General features: G+C 45.6%; 1 protein-coding gene across 1 annotated transcript; it reads right to left on the bottom strand.

Moving 5' to 3' along the window:
- Positions 1–237: 237 nt before the first annotated feature.
- Positions 238–2124, bottom strand: LOC119816317. The gene has a single exon (XM_038332886.1). It carries the CDS (start codon positions 2122–2124, stop codon positions 238–240), a length of 1887 nt encoding a protein of 628 aa, XP_038188814.1.
- Positions 2125–18338: the final 16214 nt, after the last annotated feature.

An 18338-nucleotide genomic window follows, 5' to 3' on the forward strand; every position in this document is an offset into this window, starting at 1 on the left:
ACCCACAAACCTATGAACACCTGATTTTTTTTTTGTATTTGCGTTAATTTTATTTGATTTTAACATTTTGAAAAGAGATAAATGTTACACAATTTTTCATTAGTACAAATGACATTTCAAGTGTTATTCAAAGGCCACAAGTTGTTCCAAGGGAGTAAAGGTAACTTGTCTCATTAAACATATAAGATACAGTATAGACTTCAGATGCAGTCCAGCTCCCTCAGAGTCAGCTTACAATTAGGGTTGAACTTCAACTGTAGGCTGTATTATGGCCTTAAGTAAAGACTGACCTCCTTGTGATGGTAGCGTACTGTATGGAATTTGGTGTGGAGGGTTTTTAGTCTCAAGATCAATGGGTAAAGGTGTAGTGGTAATCACTTTAGAAGTTGAAGGCCTACCTATGTTGACCATTGGTACAGGCTGTAGTTTATCTGAATCAGACTCAGGATGATTCTGAGCTCTTAGTAAATCAATAACTGATTGATCTTGAAAGTCTGTATTATAATCAGAGGAAGAACCCCAGGGCTCAATTGTACCACTTGGCTGGGGAATCCTTCTGGTTTCAATGGGGGGCGGTGTAGGCTCCAAGGGCAGACCTGTTTTGGTAAAAGCTCTGCCTGAATTAAAGTATTCCCAGGGTCCCCCAGAAAAAGAAAGTTCTGGTGCTAAGTTGGTCTGAGTCATATATTGATTCTGAGATCCATTTGTTATGGCTTTCAAAAGGTTTTTGTACTCTTCTAAATTAGTACTATTTTCTGTCCAAGAGTCATCAGTTGTATTAGCATTGAGGGAATTTGCAGCCTCCACATTGTTGTCTACAAATGGACTCCATTGTTTAATTATATCTGCCATGATTTTATCGAAAGACTCATCGGAATTATCTGTTACAAAATGCCAGGGTTTAGCACTATTAGCCTTCGAAGAAGTGTATGGCATGGCTGTGTCAGAAAAAAGCTGGGATATTGGATACTTGTGCAAATTCCCTGCATTAGGTGAAGGGGTAACCTGATGATATTGAACTAAATTCTGTTTAGAATTTTGTGGAAACATGGCAACAGGCATTGACTTCACTTGCTTGGGTAGAAAACTAGCAGCTTGTGAGGTCTGGGTTTTTTTGAGTAACAATTTATAACCATCAGTAAAAGAATTCACGTCACTAAAACTAAAGATTGTTGGGACATCGTTGATATGTTTGGTTTGTGGAGAAATGCCTATGTTTCCTTGCAAAAACCTTGAAGTGGAATCTGGTGAGCCCAGGGTGGAGATGTAATTATGGCTGTGTCTTATTTGGGGAACATGCTCATTTTCCTGCAATTTCCTACAGTGTAAGGAGGAAGTAGGATTCAGTAGTTTTTTAGATGCCCTGATGAATTGTTTCATCCAGGCAAAGTAGGGAGCTGTTCTAATGATGACTGTGGGATTTTGACATATCCTTGAAGTCTTCTGTATGAGGCCCACCAGTTCCCAGCGGTTCTTTAGAAGACATAGAACAGGACTGGCTCTCTGTACCCAGCAGTCTTCTCGTGGTTGACTCTGAATACACAAGCCCTCAGTCTTCTCTAGATAGGAATGTTGATGGTAGCATGTTGAGAAATCTAGCAGCTGCACGCCTATCTTCTTTACTCTTGTGGTTCCAAGCTTCTTGCTACTCTGATATTCATACACATCACAGCTTCTGTATTGGCACTTAGAACAACTTTTCAAGGATATATTTGGGGACTGAGATAGTGGAATTTCATCCCCATAGATAGGCTCTTCCAGAATGAACAGGCCAATATCTGCTTTCACTGGATCATTTTCATCTTGAGGATCAAAGTTGGGATGGAGGCAAATTCTTTGTCCATGTGGAATGCTTTCTGGGTTATTTACTCCAGAAATGTCCAGGTGTGATAGTTTCGTTTTCTTCAGACAGTTAGCCGTAGAAAGAATCAGCCATGGAGTCAGGACAATACCCTGACAATTTCCAGGTATAGCTACCAGCCATGGTATGTCAATGTAGTTGTCCACTGGTAGTAGATTTCCAATCAATGAGCTTGGACGCAGTCTCTGTTTCACCACTTGGGGAACTCGGTCATGGTGTCTCTTCACAGCAATAGAACAGTGGCCAAGACAGTACTCATGCATTTATTCCAGTGTAGAACTGACATCACCTGAACGCCATGATCTCTTTCAGCACAAGACTTCAGCACAAGACAATCTTCTGGTGCTTGTTTCTCTTCAAGCTGTACATTTTGTGTTTCTCCATATACCTTTTTCACTGTAGACAGTTTCAGAGGTTCAGTCCGTCATCATCATGCCAGGGAACTTGGCAGCATGCTGGTAGATGTGGTGCTGGAGCAGAGACTGCTACATCTTGTAGGCAACAGGAAGTCCAGTGGCTCTGAACACCTGATTTTTGACAAAGGAGCTAAAAGTATACAATGGAAGAAAGAAAGCATCTTGAACAAATGGTGCTGGAAGAACTGGTTGTCAACCTGTAGAAGAATGAAAATAGATTCATATCTATTACCATGCACAAAACTCAAGTCCAGATGGATTAAAGATCTCAATATCAATCTAAACACACTTAACCTGATAGAAGAGAAAGTGGGAAATAGTCTACAACATATGGGCACAGGAGACCACTTCCTACGTATGATCCCTATACTACAGACAATAAGGGCAACATTGAATAAATGGGACCTCCTGAAACTGAGAAGCTTCTGTAAAGCAAAGGACACTGTCATTAAGACAAAAAGGCAACCTACTGACTGGGAGAAGATCTTCACCAACCCCACAACAGACAAAGGTCAATCTCCAAAATATATAAAGAACTCAAGAAACTAGACTTTAAAATGCTAATTAACCCAATTAAAAAGGGGGTACTGATCTGAACAGAGAATTCTCAACTGAAGAAGTTCAAATGGCCAAAAGACACTTAAGGTCATGCTCAACCTCCTTAGAGATCAGGGAAATGCAAATCAAAACAACTCTAAGATACCATCTTACACCTGTCAGAATGGCTAAAATCAAAAACACCAATGATAGCCTTTGCTGGAGAGGATGTGGAGTAAGGGGAACACTCATTCATTGCTGGTGGGAGTGCAAACTTGTGCAACCACTTTGGAAATTAGTGTGGTGGTTTCTCAGGGAATTCAGGATCAACATACCCCAGGATCCAGCAATACCACTCCTGGGAATATACCCAAGAGATGCCCTATTATACTACAAAAGCATTTGTTCAACTATGCTCATAGCAGCATTATTTGTAATAGCCAGAACCTGGAAACAACCTAGATGTCCCTCAATGGAAGAATGGATAAAGAAAGTGTGGACTCTCGAGGGGTTCCCAGGTGTCCAAGGAGATGTTCCTAGCTTGTTCCTTGAGCAGCTGAGGAGAGGGTGACTGAACTGGCCCTATACTACAGCCACTCTGATGAATGTCTTGTATACCACCATAGAACCTTAATCTGGCAATGGATGGAGATAGAGACAGAGACCCACATTGGAGCACTGGACTGAGCTCCCAAGGTCCAAATGAGGAGCAGAAGGAGAGAAAACATGAGCAAGGAAGTCAGGGCCGCGAGGGGGTGCACCCACCCACTGTGACGGTGGGGCCAGTCTAATGGGAACTCACCAAAGCCAGCTGGACTGGGTCTGATGGAGCATGTGATCAAACCGAACTCTCTGAATGTGGCTTACATGGAGGGCTGACTGAGAAGCCAAGGACAATGGCACTGGGTTTTGATTCTACTCCATGTACTGGCTTTGTGGGAACCTAGTTTGTTTGGATGCTCACCTTCCTAGACCTGGATGGAGGGGGAGGACCTTGGACTTCTCACAGGGCAAGGAACCCTGACTGCTCTTTGGACTGGGGAGGGAGGGGAAGGGGAAAGGGGGGAGGGGGAGAGAAATGGGAGGAGGGGAGGAGGTGAAAATTTGTAATAATAATAAAATAATAATAATAATAATAATAATAATAGAGAGAAAAAAACAAAAAAGAAACTGGTCATCCAAAAAAACAAATAATCTAATAAAAAATGGAGTACAGACCTAAACAGAGAACTCTCAACAGAGGAATCTAAAATGGCTGAAAGATGCTTAAGGAAATATTCAACATCCTTAGCCATCAGAGGAATGTAAATCAAAAGAACTCTGAGATTATATCTTACACCTGAAAGAATGGCCAAGTCCAAAAACACTGATGACAACTTATGCTGGAGAGGTTGTGGGGAAAAGGGAACACTTCTGCATTGCTGGTGGGAATGCAAGCTGTATGTCAGTGTGGCGATTTCTCAAAAAAATTAGGAAACAACCTTCCTCAAGATCCAGCAATACCACTTTTGGGTATATATCCAAAGGATGCTCAATCATGCCACAAGGACATGTGCTCAACTATGTTCATAGCAGCATTGTTGGTCACAGCCAGAACCTTGAAACAACCTAAATGCCCCTTGACCAAAGAATGGATAAGGAAAATGTGGAACATTTACAGAATGGAGTACTGCACAGCAGAAAAAAAAATAATGACATCTAAAACTTGCAGGAAAATGGGTGGATCTAGAAAACATCATATTGAGTGAGGTAACCCAGACCCAGAAAGACAGTTATCACGTGTAATCACTCATAAGTGAGTTTTAAACATAAAGCAAAGAAAATTAGCCTACAAACCACAATCCCAGAGAACCTAGACAACAATGAGGACCCTAAGAGAGGCATACATGGAACTAATCTATATGGGAAGTAAAAAAGACAAGATCTCCTGAGTTAACTGGGAGCATGGACAGCATGGGAGAGGATTGAACAGGAGGGGAGAGGAAAGGAGAGGAGCAGAGAAAAATGTATAGCTCAATAAAATCAATAAAAAACTGTTTCAAACAATATTAATTAAAGATCATGTTGTCCTTGGGTTTCATGCATAATTAATAATTTTATGTTTAAAATGATCAGCAAAAGAATCCCATACTAGAAATTATTTTATCCATTTGATAGATGAGGACAATGTGATCCAGAGAAATGAATTAGTTTGTTAAGTAGTTTGCTCTAATAAGAGGTAGAGCACAGATCTAAACACAGAAGTTTTTGTCTCAAGGTCCACCAGGGTACCCAAAATGGCACTGTTATTTCCAACCTTCGGGAGTCAGACTTCTTCCCGGGGAGCAGTGTTCCACATTTGTCTGTGAGACTTCTTCAGACACAGTGATTATTATGCTGCTCTGCGTCTGGATAGTCCTTTCTCAGAAGAGCAAGCCCGTCTTATTCCTTTCCTTTCCTGCTCTGTGTGACAACCAGAATTCTAATTCAATAAAAGAAGCCAGCATATTCTCTGCCCTGAACCCCAGTTTGACTCGGCCTCCAAGACCCATTTCTTTGGCATCACTGAGCTACAGGAAGTGAGATATTTACTTTGTTGGAGCAAAAGTATTTGAGGAAAGTCCAGAACAAAGCCACCCTGCCTGAGAGATTTACTCCCAGCATTGAGAGCCTCAGTCATATTAGTAAGAAAACAAACCCCAGATACTTTTATCCCAATGTGCTGTACAGGTATATTCTGTGTCCAACCAATCAGCATGGAGCAGGGCTACAAAAGGTCATGAATTTGGGGATCTATGATCCAATGGGGACCATGAATATGTGCCTGCACTTGTTATAGGCATGTCAGTCATGTGAACCCCCTCTAGCCATCATTCCTGCCATATCTTTTTTCAGAATATTTTATTATTTGGGAATTTCACATTATAAACCCTGAGTACACTCACTTCCCAGTCTTCCGAAGTCTGCCCCCAAACCTTGGAACCCCCCCAAAAAAGAAGGAAAAGAAAAAATTAAAATGAACAAACAAATGTCCACAACAATAACAACAACAAATAAAACAAGTCCAATTTGTGTTGCCCATATATGTAGCAGTGGTCGGAGGAATTTGGAAATAACCAAAAATAGTCCTTTTAGAATAAATCAGTTTTAATAAAAGGAGAATAAGGGAACTTACAAAGCCAAGGCTCCAGCAAAGCAGAGGGTTACGCAAGGAAAAAACAGGGGCGTCTATCCCCAACCCGGTTCTTTTTAAAGGTACCTTTCTCCCCTGGGGCAGCCACGCCCCTGAACGCAGGGATTGGGCCAGCTGCCCCAACACATATACTCACTGGAGTATGGTCAAATGCCTTGTAGCTAGCCCCTTAAAGAAAACTTAATCCTCTCCACCTACACTCTGCCAGAAGCCATCAATTCTGGAGAGCTACACTTCAGCATCCTTACCACAGCTGTGAAGAGTTCTCTTCGATAGCTTTCTGTTAAGGCTGCTATTTTGAGAATGGGGTGGTGGGAGTAGGGGTTGTCACAGAGGCCTTCTATGTCCCCTTTCTCAACTGGGAGTTTGTAGTAGGCAACAACATTCCTCACCCTTTATAGTCAGTGGGAGCATGGATCATGGATTTACACATGGTTCCTGGTGACAGCACAGATCACAGACATCCATATGGTCTCCAATGTCAGCACGTGCCATGGACCTGGTGGCATGCACATGATCACTGCTGGCAGCACAAACCATGGATATCAACATGGCCCTCTGCCACTGCATGGGCCATGGACACCATCAAAGAACTTGACAGCAGCACAGACTAAGGACAAAGACTAAGACAAAATACAGTGTCGCCCCGCCCGACCAGAAAGACTGCATTTCCCAGGAGCAGTGCAGAATACATCATCGCGTGTGCAAGTTCCCTTTAAAAGTAGAAACTGCCATTCGTTCTTTCTCTCTTTTCCCCACTTCTCCCTCACTGCCGAGCATGCCCTTCCCATAATAAACAGTCCCCACATGGGTTCATTGTATCTCGTGTTTCCTTCCGACTCCGCGGCAAAGAACAATATTGGTGCCCCGGACCCGAGGCCGGAGCGCCGGCTTAAGGCGCCATCCAGGACTCCACAGTCTCCCAGGGCACGGTCAAGGATCGGGGACTCTCTCAACAACGACCCCACGTGCTCCATCTGCCTGGATGCGGCTCCACAAACAACATTGGCTTCTAATCGTGAGTTTTCCCCTTTCGGCTAGCCTAACACCCCCGTTAACCTGGGAATTGACCGCTGAGCTTCCGGCAACCCTCAGTGTTTCCTGGGGTCAGGGGGGCCCTCCCTGGTTGTCCCCTTCGCTAGCATTCACACCCAGCTTACATCCTTGGCTGAGCCCATGCCTGGGACGGTGCAGCCTCCCAGCCCACCTGCACCTGGAGGCCCGGGGTCTCCAGCTCTCTTTCTCTTTTTCTCCTCCCTTTTCTTCCTTCCTTCTTCATGATCGAGCTGCTACAGTGTGGCCCAGCCTCTGGTTTCTGGGTCCAGATCCAGCCAGGCTCATAGCACCCCACTCGTAATAGTGGGGACACCCCTTTACGAGTCCTGAGTGTTTGTGCCATCTGCATTTCACCTAACAGGGAGCCATCCTCAGGAGGCTTGAGGTGCCACAGTTTATTTTGCAGGTGTTTTCATGGCCTTAGCTATGGGAAGCAAGCCGTCCAAGTCTATCCCTCCATCATCCCTGCTGGGGTGACTTTTAGAGACCCTTCAGCCTCATGCTTTAATGCCTTCCTTACAATTATCCACACTCATCCGTCTCTGCTCCAAAAAAAATGGCCCCGATACTCCTTAGAGGGCAATTACAAATGACCGCCTAATGGCACCTTCAACCCCAACATTTTACGGGAGCTAGCGAACTATTGCCACCGTACAGGCAGGTGGAAAGAACTTCTCTCTCACTCGGCTTTCTTCTATATGGCTCTTAAGACTGGCCCCTCTGTTCTTGCCCACTGTTCACCTGCTCACATGTTTTTAGCTATGCCATCTCCTCTGGAACCCTCTACTCGTGCCATGGACCCAGCCGACAAACCTCCACCTTCCTGGTCTCGGAGAGCCACCTCTTCCCACTCTACCCGGTCAGGCACAACCTCGCATAAACCTTCCAATCCGGAAGTCCCATGTAAATCTTCCTTCAGGTCCAGACATAAGGAAGCCTCACCTGACCTTTCTCCTTCTAGGTCCCCGGAAGCCTCAACTAAATCTTCTTCTAGACATAAAAAAGCCTCACCTAAACACCCTTCCCCCTCCTCTGCCAGCAGGTCCTCGTCCAGCTCCTCTGGCTCTGCTTCCTCCCCCCTTCTCGTCGCAGGTCTCATAGGTCTCCAGAAGCCTCTTCGGATACATCCTCCCCATCTCCCTCCCGTCCCCTACTCCGCCTCCTCCATCTTCCAAAGCCCCGCTATGTTCCTCTTCCTCTTACGCTGGCCGTCTTGCGCTGGCACCTTCTTTCACTCCTCCACTCATGCATTCACGGGCCACCGAGGGGCCTAATCCTGACCAAGCCAAGCCTGCTGCCATCCTGCCACTGAGGGAGGTGGCTGGCGCAGATGGATTGGTTCCATTCTCACTGTCCAAACTTTCCCATATAGCCAAATTGCTTGGGTCCTATACATCTAATCCTATCACTTTCATAAAAGAATTTCAATAAATTACTTAATCATGTAATCAACTTTTCATGATATCTTTATGATCCTATCTAACAACTTACTTCCCAAGGAGCACAGGCGGGTCTGGGAGCAGGCCAGACAACACACGGACGAAGTTCACCAAACTCTAGCCTCCCACCCTCCTGGGGCAGAGGTCATCCCAGACCAAGAACCACACTGGGATAACACCCCAGGTGGCATCTTGGCAAGAGACCGATTTTTAACTTGTCTCCTAACAGGCCTCTGTAAGGCTGCCCTCAAGCCAGTAAATTGTTCTAAACTCCCAGAGATTATTCAGGATACAAACGAGAATCCTGCATTTTTGGAATGTCTCACAAAAGCCCTGTTGCAGTTCATGAACCTGGACCCAGAATCCCCCGAGGGCAGACAGCTACTAATGACTCACTTTTTAAATCAATGTTATTCAGACATCAAGGCCAAGCTCAAGCGTTTGGAGAAAGGCCCTTTAACCCCGCAAGCAGAAGTCCTGGAGAAGGCTTTTAAAGTACACCATGCAAGAAATGACAAGGCCCGCAATCACTGCCACGTGGTAGCCACGGCTGCTCAACCAACCGAGATGACAGGCTACCCATCCCATCCCATTTGTGCTGCTTCCCCCCCCTTCCAGAGGGCGTGAATCACCGGGTCCATGCTTCAAGTGTGGTAAGACGGGTCTTTGGGCCCAAGGATGTCCTAACCCTCATCGCAGTCCCAGGGGACCTTGCCCAAGGTGTCACAGGGAAGGTCAATGGTCTGTAGATTGTCCTCATATACTCAGTGACACAAAGGCATTAGACCCAGAGAATTCCCAAGCTGACCTATTGGGCTTCGCCCTGGATGAGTGAAGGTGCCCAAGCTCCGTCCCGACTGCCACTGTCATCTGCAATCAGGAGCCACGGGTACTTCTCACTATGTCAGGACAGCTCATCTCGTTCCTCTTGGATACCGGAGCAACATATTCAGTTCTGAGGAAATTCTGGGGGCCAACCTCTCCTTCAAATTCCCCTATTGTTGGGGTAGGGGGACAGCCTTTTTTACCTCAATGGACTTCACCACTCAATTGTGTGTTTAAAGGTATTTTTCTCACTCATTCATTTTTAGTCATGCCAACTTGCCCAGTGCCTCTTATGGGAAGAGACCTTTTAACTAAGTTGAGAGCCTCCATTTCTTTCAGTCCCCCCATTCGTTTTGTTCCAGATCTGTGGATGACGCGGCTGCTTCTTCTCCTGGCCCCCCAACCTTCTGACACTAACACGTCTTTTCCTCTTCCAGCCTCCCAGGTGGATCCTCTGGTGTGGGACACCAAAAATCCCACCGTCGCTAAACACCATTCCCTCATTGTAATTCAGTTACAAAACCCCACCAAGTATATTACTCAAGCTCAGTACCCCCTCTCTTCCCAGAGCCTCAGAGGACTTAAACCTATTATCTCTGACCTTTTGAGAAAAAGGCTGCTCCGCACCACCTCCTTCCCCTATAATCCCCCTATACTGGCTGTTAAAAACTCTAACGGGACTTATCGTCTGGTTCAGGACCTCTGGCTCATTAACTCTGCTGTTGTTCCTTTTCATCCAATCGTCCCTAATCCCCTCACCCTTCTGTCTAACATTCCTCCAGGAACCTCTCACTTCTCAGTTCTGGACCTTAAGGATGCTTTTTTCTCCATTCCCCTCAGCCCTCAATCTCAAAACATCTTTGCCTTCACCTGGACTGATCCTGACACTAATTTTTCCATGCAACTCACCTGGACTGTCCTTCCCCAGGGATTCCAGGACAGCCCACATCTCTTTGGCCAGGCTTTGGCCTCTGATCTGCTCTCACTGTCTCTCCATAAACCAAAACTAATTCAATATGTAGACGACATTCTCCTGTGCAGCCTGTCTTTGGAGATCAGCAAGACAGACACTGCTGTCCTATTAAATTTCCTATCCAAAAGGGGCTATAGAGTCTCATCTTCTAAGGCCCAATTGTCCACCACTCAGGTAACGTACTTGGAATTAACTAACCATAACCCCAACCCAAAAGGCTATCACTCTAGACAGGAAAAAAAACTAATTCCATCTCTTGCAGTTCCTTCTACCAAAGAAGAGGTCTTATCATTCCTGGGATTGGCTGATTTCCTGCATTCCTGGATCCCTTCCTTTTCTCTCCTCACCCATCCCCTATATGAAGCAGCTCTCAGCTCTCTGCATGAGCCCCTTCTACATCCCATTACCAGAGACTCCAACAGGCCCTTATCCAGGCTCCAGCTCTTTATCTTCCAGATTTAATTTGTCCTTTTTCTCTTGGGGTCTTAGGACATCAACTGGGACCTTCTTTTGTGCCTGTAGCATACCTGTCAAAGAAGATGGACCTCACCACTCAGGGCTGAGCACCCTGCATACATGCTTTGGTGGCTGCTGAGCTTCTTATTTGTTAGTCAAAGAAACTAACCTTTGGAGCACCCACTACAGTCTTCTCTCATCATAACCTGTCCAACCTCTTAACTTACAAAGGCTTACAAACCCTACCTCCTTCTCAAGTTCTTTCCCTTCAGGTGGCGCTGGTAGAAGATGCCAGTCTCATGTTTTAATGCTGCCCACCCCTTAATATCTCAAATCTTCTATCTCAACCTTATGTTAATGATTCCCCATCCCACTCCCGCATTGAGGTCCTAGAGGACCTACTACCTCACCCCTCACATATACAGAAGGGCAAACGGTCCCAGGCAACTTATACCTGGTACACAGATGTCAGCTCCTTTTTATGTGATGAGACCCATAGAGCAGGCTATGCCATAGTATCAGATACAGAGATAGTGGAGGCAAGGGCACTCCCTGCTAATACTACTAACCAGCAGGCTGAGCTGATAGCTCTCACCCATGCCTTTCAGCTAGCAGAGGAACAATCTTTAAATGTTTACACAGACTCTAAATATGCATTTCATATCCTCCTATCCCACGCAGCTATCTGGAAGGAGTGCGGGTTCTTACGACAAAAGGAGGATCCGTAACTAACTCAGGTTATATTATGGACCTGTTAAAAGCCTCCCATCTCCCTAAAGCTATAGGAATTATTCACTGTCGGTCTCACCATTCCGACAGTTCCATTGTTTCCAAGGGAAATAATAGGGCTGACAGAGCAGCTAAGACAGCAGCACTCCAGAGCCCAAATCTACCTCAGTCTCCCCAGGGAGTCCTTACAGTGCAGCCCACACTCTCACAGACACCTCCTGACACCCAACAGATCCTGTCCTACCTACACCAGCTCTTTCATCCTAATAACAAAGCTCTACTTCATTTTGTTAGGGCTCACCTCCAACCCACTCCTGAGGATATAAGGTTTCTAAAGGCTATTACTGCCTCCTGTCAGATCTGTCAGAAGTCAGATCCCAAGACTAAATACCGTAGCTTCCCTTTTCCTACCCACCAGGCCAGGGGCTCTCTTCCAGGAACTGACTGGCAGCTGGATTTTACTCATATGCCCTCAGTCAAAAGAATTAAATATCTCCTGGTTTTGGTGGATACAATGTCTGGGTGAGTTGAAAGGCTTCCACTACCAACAAGAGAGCCCAGACAGTCTCCGATGTTCTTCTCCAAGAAATCATTCCCCATTTTGGAATTCCAACCTCTCTTCAGTCAGACAACGACCCTGAGTTCACTTCCCATATTTCTCAAAACCTGTCCAAGGCTCTCAACATTCCCTGGCATTTTCATATCCCATACCACCCTGAGTCTTCAGGTAAGGTAGAACGCACTAACGCTCTTTGAAAGATGCCCTTGTTAAAATGTTACAGGAACTTCACCTCGACTGGGTAAAACTCTTACCTCTGGCCCTCCTCAGGCTTAGGGCCCTCCCAAAAAGTCCCCTTTTCATCTCACCCTTCGAACTCATGTATGGACGGCCAGTTTTAACTCCTGGCCTCCCCCCTAAAATGTCTCCTCTTCATGATCACCTTCTCACACCACTACTAACCCATTTACACTTGCTACTGTGGGATTTTTACCGACCACTCATTACCTCAACCATGTGCTAATCCATGTCCACCACCGATCAAAATCGGAGACCAGGTATTATTCTCTCCCCCAGGTCAACAACCCTCACCCTTTTCCCCTAAATGGCAGGGTCCCCTCAGAGTAATTCTTTTAACTCCCACAGCTGCCAAGCTCGAAGGACTTCATCACTGGATTCATCTGTCACATCTTAAACCGTTTACTCCACCAGTTCAAGACAATCCCTCATTCACGGTAACTTAGACAGGACCTTGCTCTCTTAAGTTCCAGAGAATACCAAGCTCAGCTCCCCTTACTTCAGTCCAAGGGAAATTGTGGTCCCATCCTTCATTTAATCTTCTCGTGCCAACACATCCTCACTTCTCTTTTTCCCATGTGTGACCTCTCCAAATACTTCCAATGTCACATTTAAATTTCCAAATAACCACTCAGCTGTCATTATAGGAATCATCATCAGACATGAAGCCAAAGGTTCAGGTGGTAAACAAATCTTAATAAAATTCCTTGACATAACAGGTTCACCACTGACTGCATCAGTGTCTCCTGAATGTTGAGGTAATGCCCAAAAGTGTTCTTTTTTTTTCTTTCTGGTTTAAAAGCCAGAATAATTGGTTAAAGCTAAAAGAAAAACCCCAAAGAGAGGCTTGATTGGAAGTCACTTCTGTTTTGTTACAATTGATTTAATGCAGTAGGGTCTCAGCACTGACTCAAAATTACTTATGTGCAAGCTTGTGCACATCTGTGTGGATATATGCATACTTCATATTTCTGTGTAAATGCACAGGTACATGGGATTCCTGAGGGGACCAGAAGAGGATATTGGGTCCCCTAAAGCAGGATTAGAGCTAATTGTGAACTTCCTCAGGTGTGTGCTGGGGACTGCACTCAGGTCTTCTTCAAGAGTAGCAAGTACTCTTAACTTCTGAGCCACCTCTCCAGCCCTTGCATATCTTGATGATATCTTGATTGCTCAAATGAAAAGGTCTAGGTCACATCATCTAGAGCAGCAGTTTTCAACCTGTGAGTCATGACTCCTTGGGGGTTACCCAAGACCATCAGAAAACTCAGATATTTACATTATGATTCACAATAGTTTCAAAACTATAGTTATGGAGTAGCAACGAAAATAATTTTATGGTTGGTGGTCACCAGAACATGAGGAACTGTATTAAAGGGTTGCAGCATTAGGAAGATGGAGAACCACTGGACAACATTTTTGTTACTACTTTAAAGGTATAACGCTGCTGCCACCTTGAGGCTGAATTGACAACCTCTTTTTGGCTAACCAACAAATATATTTCCCTAGGTGCTTATTCCCGCAGTTGGACAATCTGGAGACTTTATGAACATGTTACATCCACATGAAAACACGATTACTATTAAACTGCTAGAGCTTCGTGGCTACCAACCATGGGTAAAGGAACAAAGGGGATGTGTAATTCTGAGAACTGGCTATCAACTAAGAGATTATTGAGGAAATTTAACCAAGACCAGACAAGACCCATCCTGCTGTAGGAGCAAATCTCGTCTCCGTCCAGGTATCCTTGCTGTGTCTGCGCCCCTGCTCACTGAGCAGCCACATCAGTTGTCAGATTGTATTACAGAGCTGTTCCAGGCTTCCCTTGTCTTATTTGGTCATGGCTCCAAAGCCCTGGAGACGCATCGCTTACCACCCAGATAAGAATTCAAAGAGCAGCTGTAGACCTCACCAAAAGCCCATGGCTGAGAAACCCATAAGCCCTAGCGGGGAAGCTACTGCTGTTGCTGTGCTACATGGAGACGATGGAGTCAAATTTTCTGCTAAAAATTTATGATTATTCTCAAAGGTCAGTGCTGCTCTCAGCACTGGTCAGAGAAGCGTTGCTTGCAGAGGGCCATGTCTCTTGTGAAAAACTCCCAACACATCAAATGCTGAGAGTGGTAACTAGTGCCTGCTCAGTCTAGAGAACTTCTAGTCCAGCCCCCTTCATGGCTGAGGGAACATGGTGGAGGATGGACAGGCAAAGGAAGAAGCGGAAGGCTACCCATTGCACTCTAGAACTCTCCGTGGCGGCTGTGACCACCAACACAAGACATTCTATCCTAGGCACATGGTTGCTGGGATGGGAGGAGCACTTTCTTTAGCAGTGTAGCCGCTGACAAGGTGCATACTTTCCTGTAAATAGCCTCTGTCTTGTCGCTGTAAACATGCCCAATTAAGCTTATAAAAATCACTTATAAAAAATATGAGAGTAGAAGGGAGACTAGTTGGGGGGAAAGGAGAATTGGCAGGAGTGGACAGAGGACATGATAGGGTAATGGGGGTGAATATGATCAAAATGCATTATATTCCAATACAAAAACATATTTTTATAACATAATTCTTTATCAAATCTTTGGGAATTTTATATCATGCCCCCAAAGCCCTCTCACTTCCCAGTTTCTCCATATATCTTCTCCTCACCCCTGCAGCATCCTCCCCAAAAGAAATCCCCCCAAATTAATTAACAAACAAAAACAAAAAAATCTACCTTGCTCTGCCATCTTTCCTGCACCTCTTCATCCTTCCTATGGTGCTGCTTCAGTGTGTTGTGCAGCACATCCTTTTATCCAATCAGCACACCCACAAATGTTCAAAGCCTCTAGCACAGGGTGCTTCTGCTTCTTCCTCTGGGTCATTGGTGCACTGGTCTATGAGGGTGGAGGGAGCAGAAGCAGAAAATGGCTCTGGATACAAAGGAAAAAGGCCTCCAGGAGATGAAGTCAGTGAATCAGCTCATCTTTATTTCAGAGTATAAGGAATATGTAGGATTGGGAAGCCTGGGAAGAACTAATTTGCATTAAACAGCAAGTCCCATCATAAGGCTCCTTCTGTGGCAGCAGGGTCCTACAGCAAAGCTCCTAGTCCAAGTTTTAGTTCCCATCTATGCAGCAGTGGAGAGACTTCTAAAAGTTAACTATACCAATGGTCACCCCAGAAATAAATCACGCATTGAGGCTTAGAGACAGCTTTCAGATAAGACCAGTCCTCTAGGGGTGTAGGGGGGGACAACGACATTCTCCAGATAAGGCAGGTAGGGAGCAGGAAGTTTTGCTGGGGAAGGAATCCTCATGTCACTGAGCTTTGGAAAAAGCTGCTAGGCCATGATAAGCTGCAACCTTTGACCAGCAAAGCCTTATGACAGCACACCATCATCTCAGATATCCTGCTGTTGTCCTGAGTCACGGAGATCCTGTGGCTAGTGCTCCACAGGACCAGGCCCTTCAGGCACTCCAGCAGGTCATAGCTGGGGTAGATGTTGAGGGCCAACCCAAGGCCCAGGATGTGGGTCTGGGTGGTAGCTGAGCTGGTCAGTCCAGGCCACTGGACCACCCCTCTCAAGCAAGGGACACAGCCAGCTCTCCTCGGCCCATGCCATCTGGGTCAGCTCTCCCACGCCTGTGGTGAGGGGTGGGGCCTCTCTCCAGGTACAGGGCCCAGCTATCCTGCTGCAGTGCGCCAGCCATCCCAGGGCCTGTGAAGGGTAGGGCCAGCTCAGAATGGCCCTCGAATTTCAATGTGTGTGATTCCTGTTCCCTGTCCCCCCCCCTCGTGGTAACAAGGGCCATGAACATCAACACAGACCCTCACTGCAGTAGGAACACAGACCCAGACATGGCCCTTGGCAGCAGCTCAGGCCCAAACGTCACCATGGACTCTGTGGCAGCACAGGCCACCCAGATCTCTATGGCCCTAGCAGCAGCCTGGCCCCCAACACCAACATGGTCTCAGGTGGCTGACCAGACCCTGGGCATCCGTACAACCTTCAGTGGTTACTGAAGCCATAAACATCAATCAATACAGACCCTTACTGCTGTTGAGCCATGAACACAGACATGGCCCTTGGTAACAGCTCAGGCTGGGATGTCATCCAGTGTGGGAAGAGGAAAACAGGAAGAAGTCGGTCACATGTCCTGCCTTTGGTCTTTATATGTGTTAATTATGTGTATGTGCATGTGTCCACATTCGCTGTAATTATTTGTGTGCATAAGTGTGGGAGTGTGTGTGTCCATATTAGCTGTAATTATGTGTGTGTGTGTGTGCATAAGCGTAAGAGTGCGTGTGTCCACATTAGCTGTAATTATGTGTGTGTGCGTGTGTCCACATCACTGTAATTATATGTGTGTGCATAAGCGTGGGAGTGCATGTGTTCACATTAGCTGTAATTATGTGTGTGTACATAAGCTTGAGAGTGTGTGTGTCCACAATCACTGTAATTATGTGTGTGTGCATAAGCGTGGGAGTGCGTGTCTACATTAGCTGTAATTGTGTATATGTGCATAAGTGTGGGAGTGCCTGTGTCCACATTTGCTGTAATTAAGTGTGTGTGCATAAGCGTGGGAGTGTGTCGACATTAGCTGTAATTATTTGTGTGTGCATAAGCGTGGGAGTGTGTCGACATTAGCTGTAATTGTGTGTATGTGCATAAGTGTGGGAGTGCGTGTGTCCCCATTCGCTGTAATTATGTGTGTGTGCAGAAGCGTGGGAGTGCGTGTGTTCACATTAGCTGTAATTGTGTATATGTGCATAAGTGTAGGAGTGCGTGTGTCCACATTTGCTGTAATTAAGTGTGTGTGCATATGCGTGGGAGTGTGTGTCCACATTAGCTGTAATTGTGTGTATGTGCATAAGCATGGGAGTACGTGTGTCCACATTAGCTATAATTATGTGTGTGTGCATAAGCATGGGAGTGCGTGTCCACATTAGCTGTAATTATGTGTGTGTGCATAAGCGTGGGAGTGCGTGTGTCCACATTAGCTGTAATTATGTGTGTGTGCATAAACGTGGGAGTACGTGTCCACATTAGCTGTAATTATGTGTGTGTGCATAAGTGTGGGAGTGCGTGTGTCCACATTAGCTGTATATATGTGTGCGTGTGTCCACAATCATTGTAATTATGTGTGTGTGCATAAGCATGGGAGTGTGTATGTCCACATTAGCTGGAGCTCTTAACCATGAGTCACTCCTCTGGCCCCAGCACTTCTTTCTCTTTAGACTCAGTAGTATTATCTTCTTGGGCTAAATATGGAGGTTAAGTGACTAGCATTAAAAATCATTTCCTAGGTTTCTGCATGGTGACAGACCTGTCAAGAAAATACACAAGACGGTGTGTTAGAAGGCAATAACTATCTTAGTGCAACAGCAGTTACCATAGAGCCAGCAAGACAGTGCAGGCTGGCTCTCCCAAAAGAAAATATGTGAACTCAGAAATCAGTATTAAGCATCGCGCCAAGTGGTGGAAGAGCAGGGCATGCCAGTGGTGTGGCATATGAGCAAACTGGGGAGAAGTGGATCAGAGAAAGGGAAGTGCCTGGTCTCCCACAAATTAGCTTCCATAATTAGTATTTTGTTCTCTTTTCCAAAATCAGTTGGGGTCAGCCTCAACATTGTTAAAAAAATGGATCTTGGATGATAATTTATATACAGAGTTACTTTAACAGTATTTATTATATCTGAGGGCTCGCCATAGGCATTTTCCTAGGAAGGAAAAAGTAATAAAAGCCAGCTGACATCCCAGTGGAGGCTTTTTATGAAGCATCCCAGGGCTGTTTACTGTGTGGCAACAAGTCTTCCCAACAGACAGTCCAAGCCTCCGGTGTGTGCAGCAGAGCTGGAGGATACTTTTACACAGCACCATTACACTTGTTTTATAGAGAGCTTTTTTCTTTTCTTAAAGAAATCAGAGCAGAAAATAAAAGAATTCTGCTTTGTGATACCCAAAGCCACCCAATGGCACATTTTCCTCAACCTCAGTGGGCTACTTGTCCCCACAGACACTGCACATCACTGGCAGATAGGCTGACTTTGGGGATATGCAAAATGCAATATCTAGCAACAGAGAACTGTAGTAAAAGG

Source organism: Arvicola amphibius, chromosome 6 (assembly GCF_903992535.2).
Source record: "Arvicola amphibius chromosome 6, mArvAmp1.2, whole genome shotgun sequence".
NCBI classification, from domain to species: Eukaryota; Metazoa; Chordata; class Mammalia; order Rodentia; family Cricetidae; genus Arvicola; species Arvicola amphibius.

Bases quoted from the DNA above. Each gene is read 5' to 3' on its own strand.
- LOC119816317 (XM_038332886.1), bottom strand. From the start codon at position 2,124: ATGCATGAGTACTGTCTTGGCCACTGTTCTATTGCTGTGAAGAGACAC.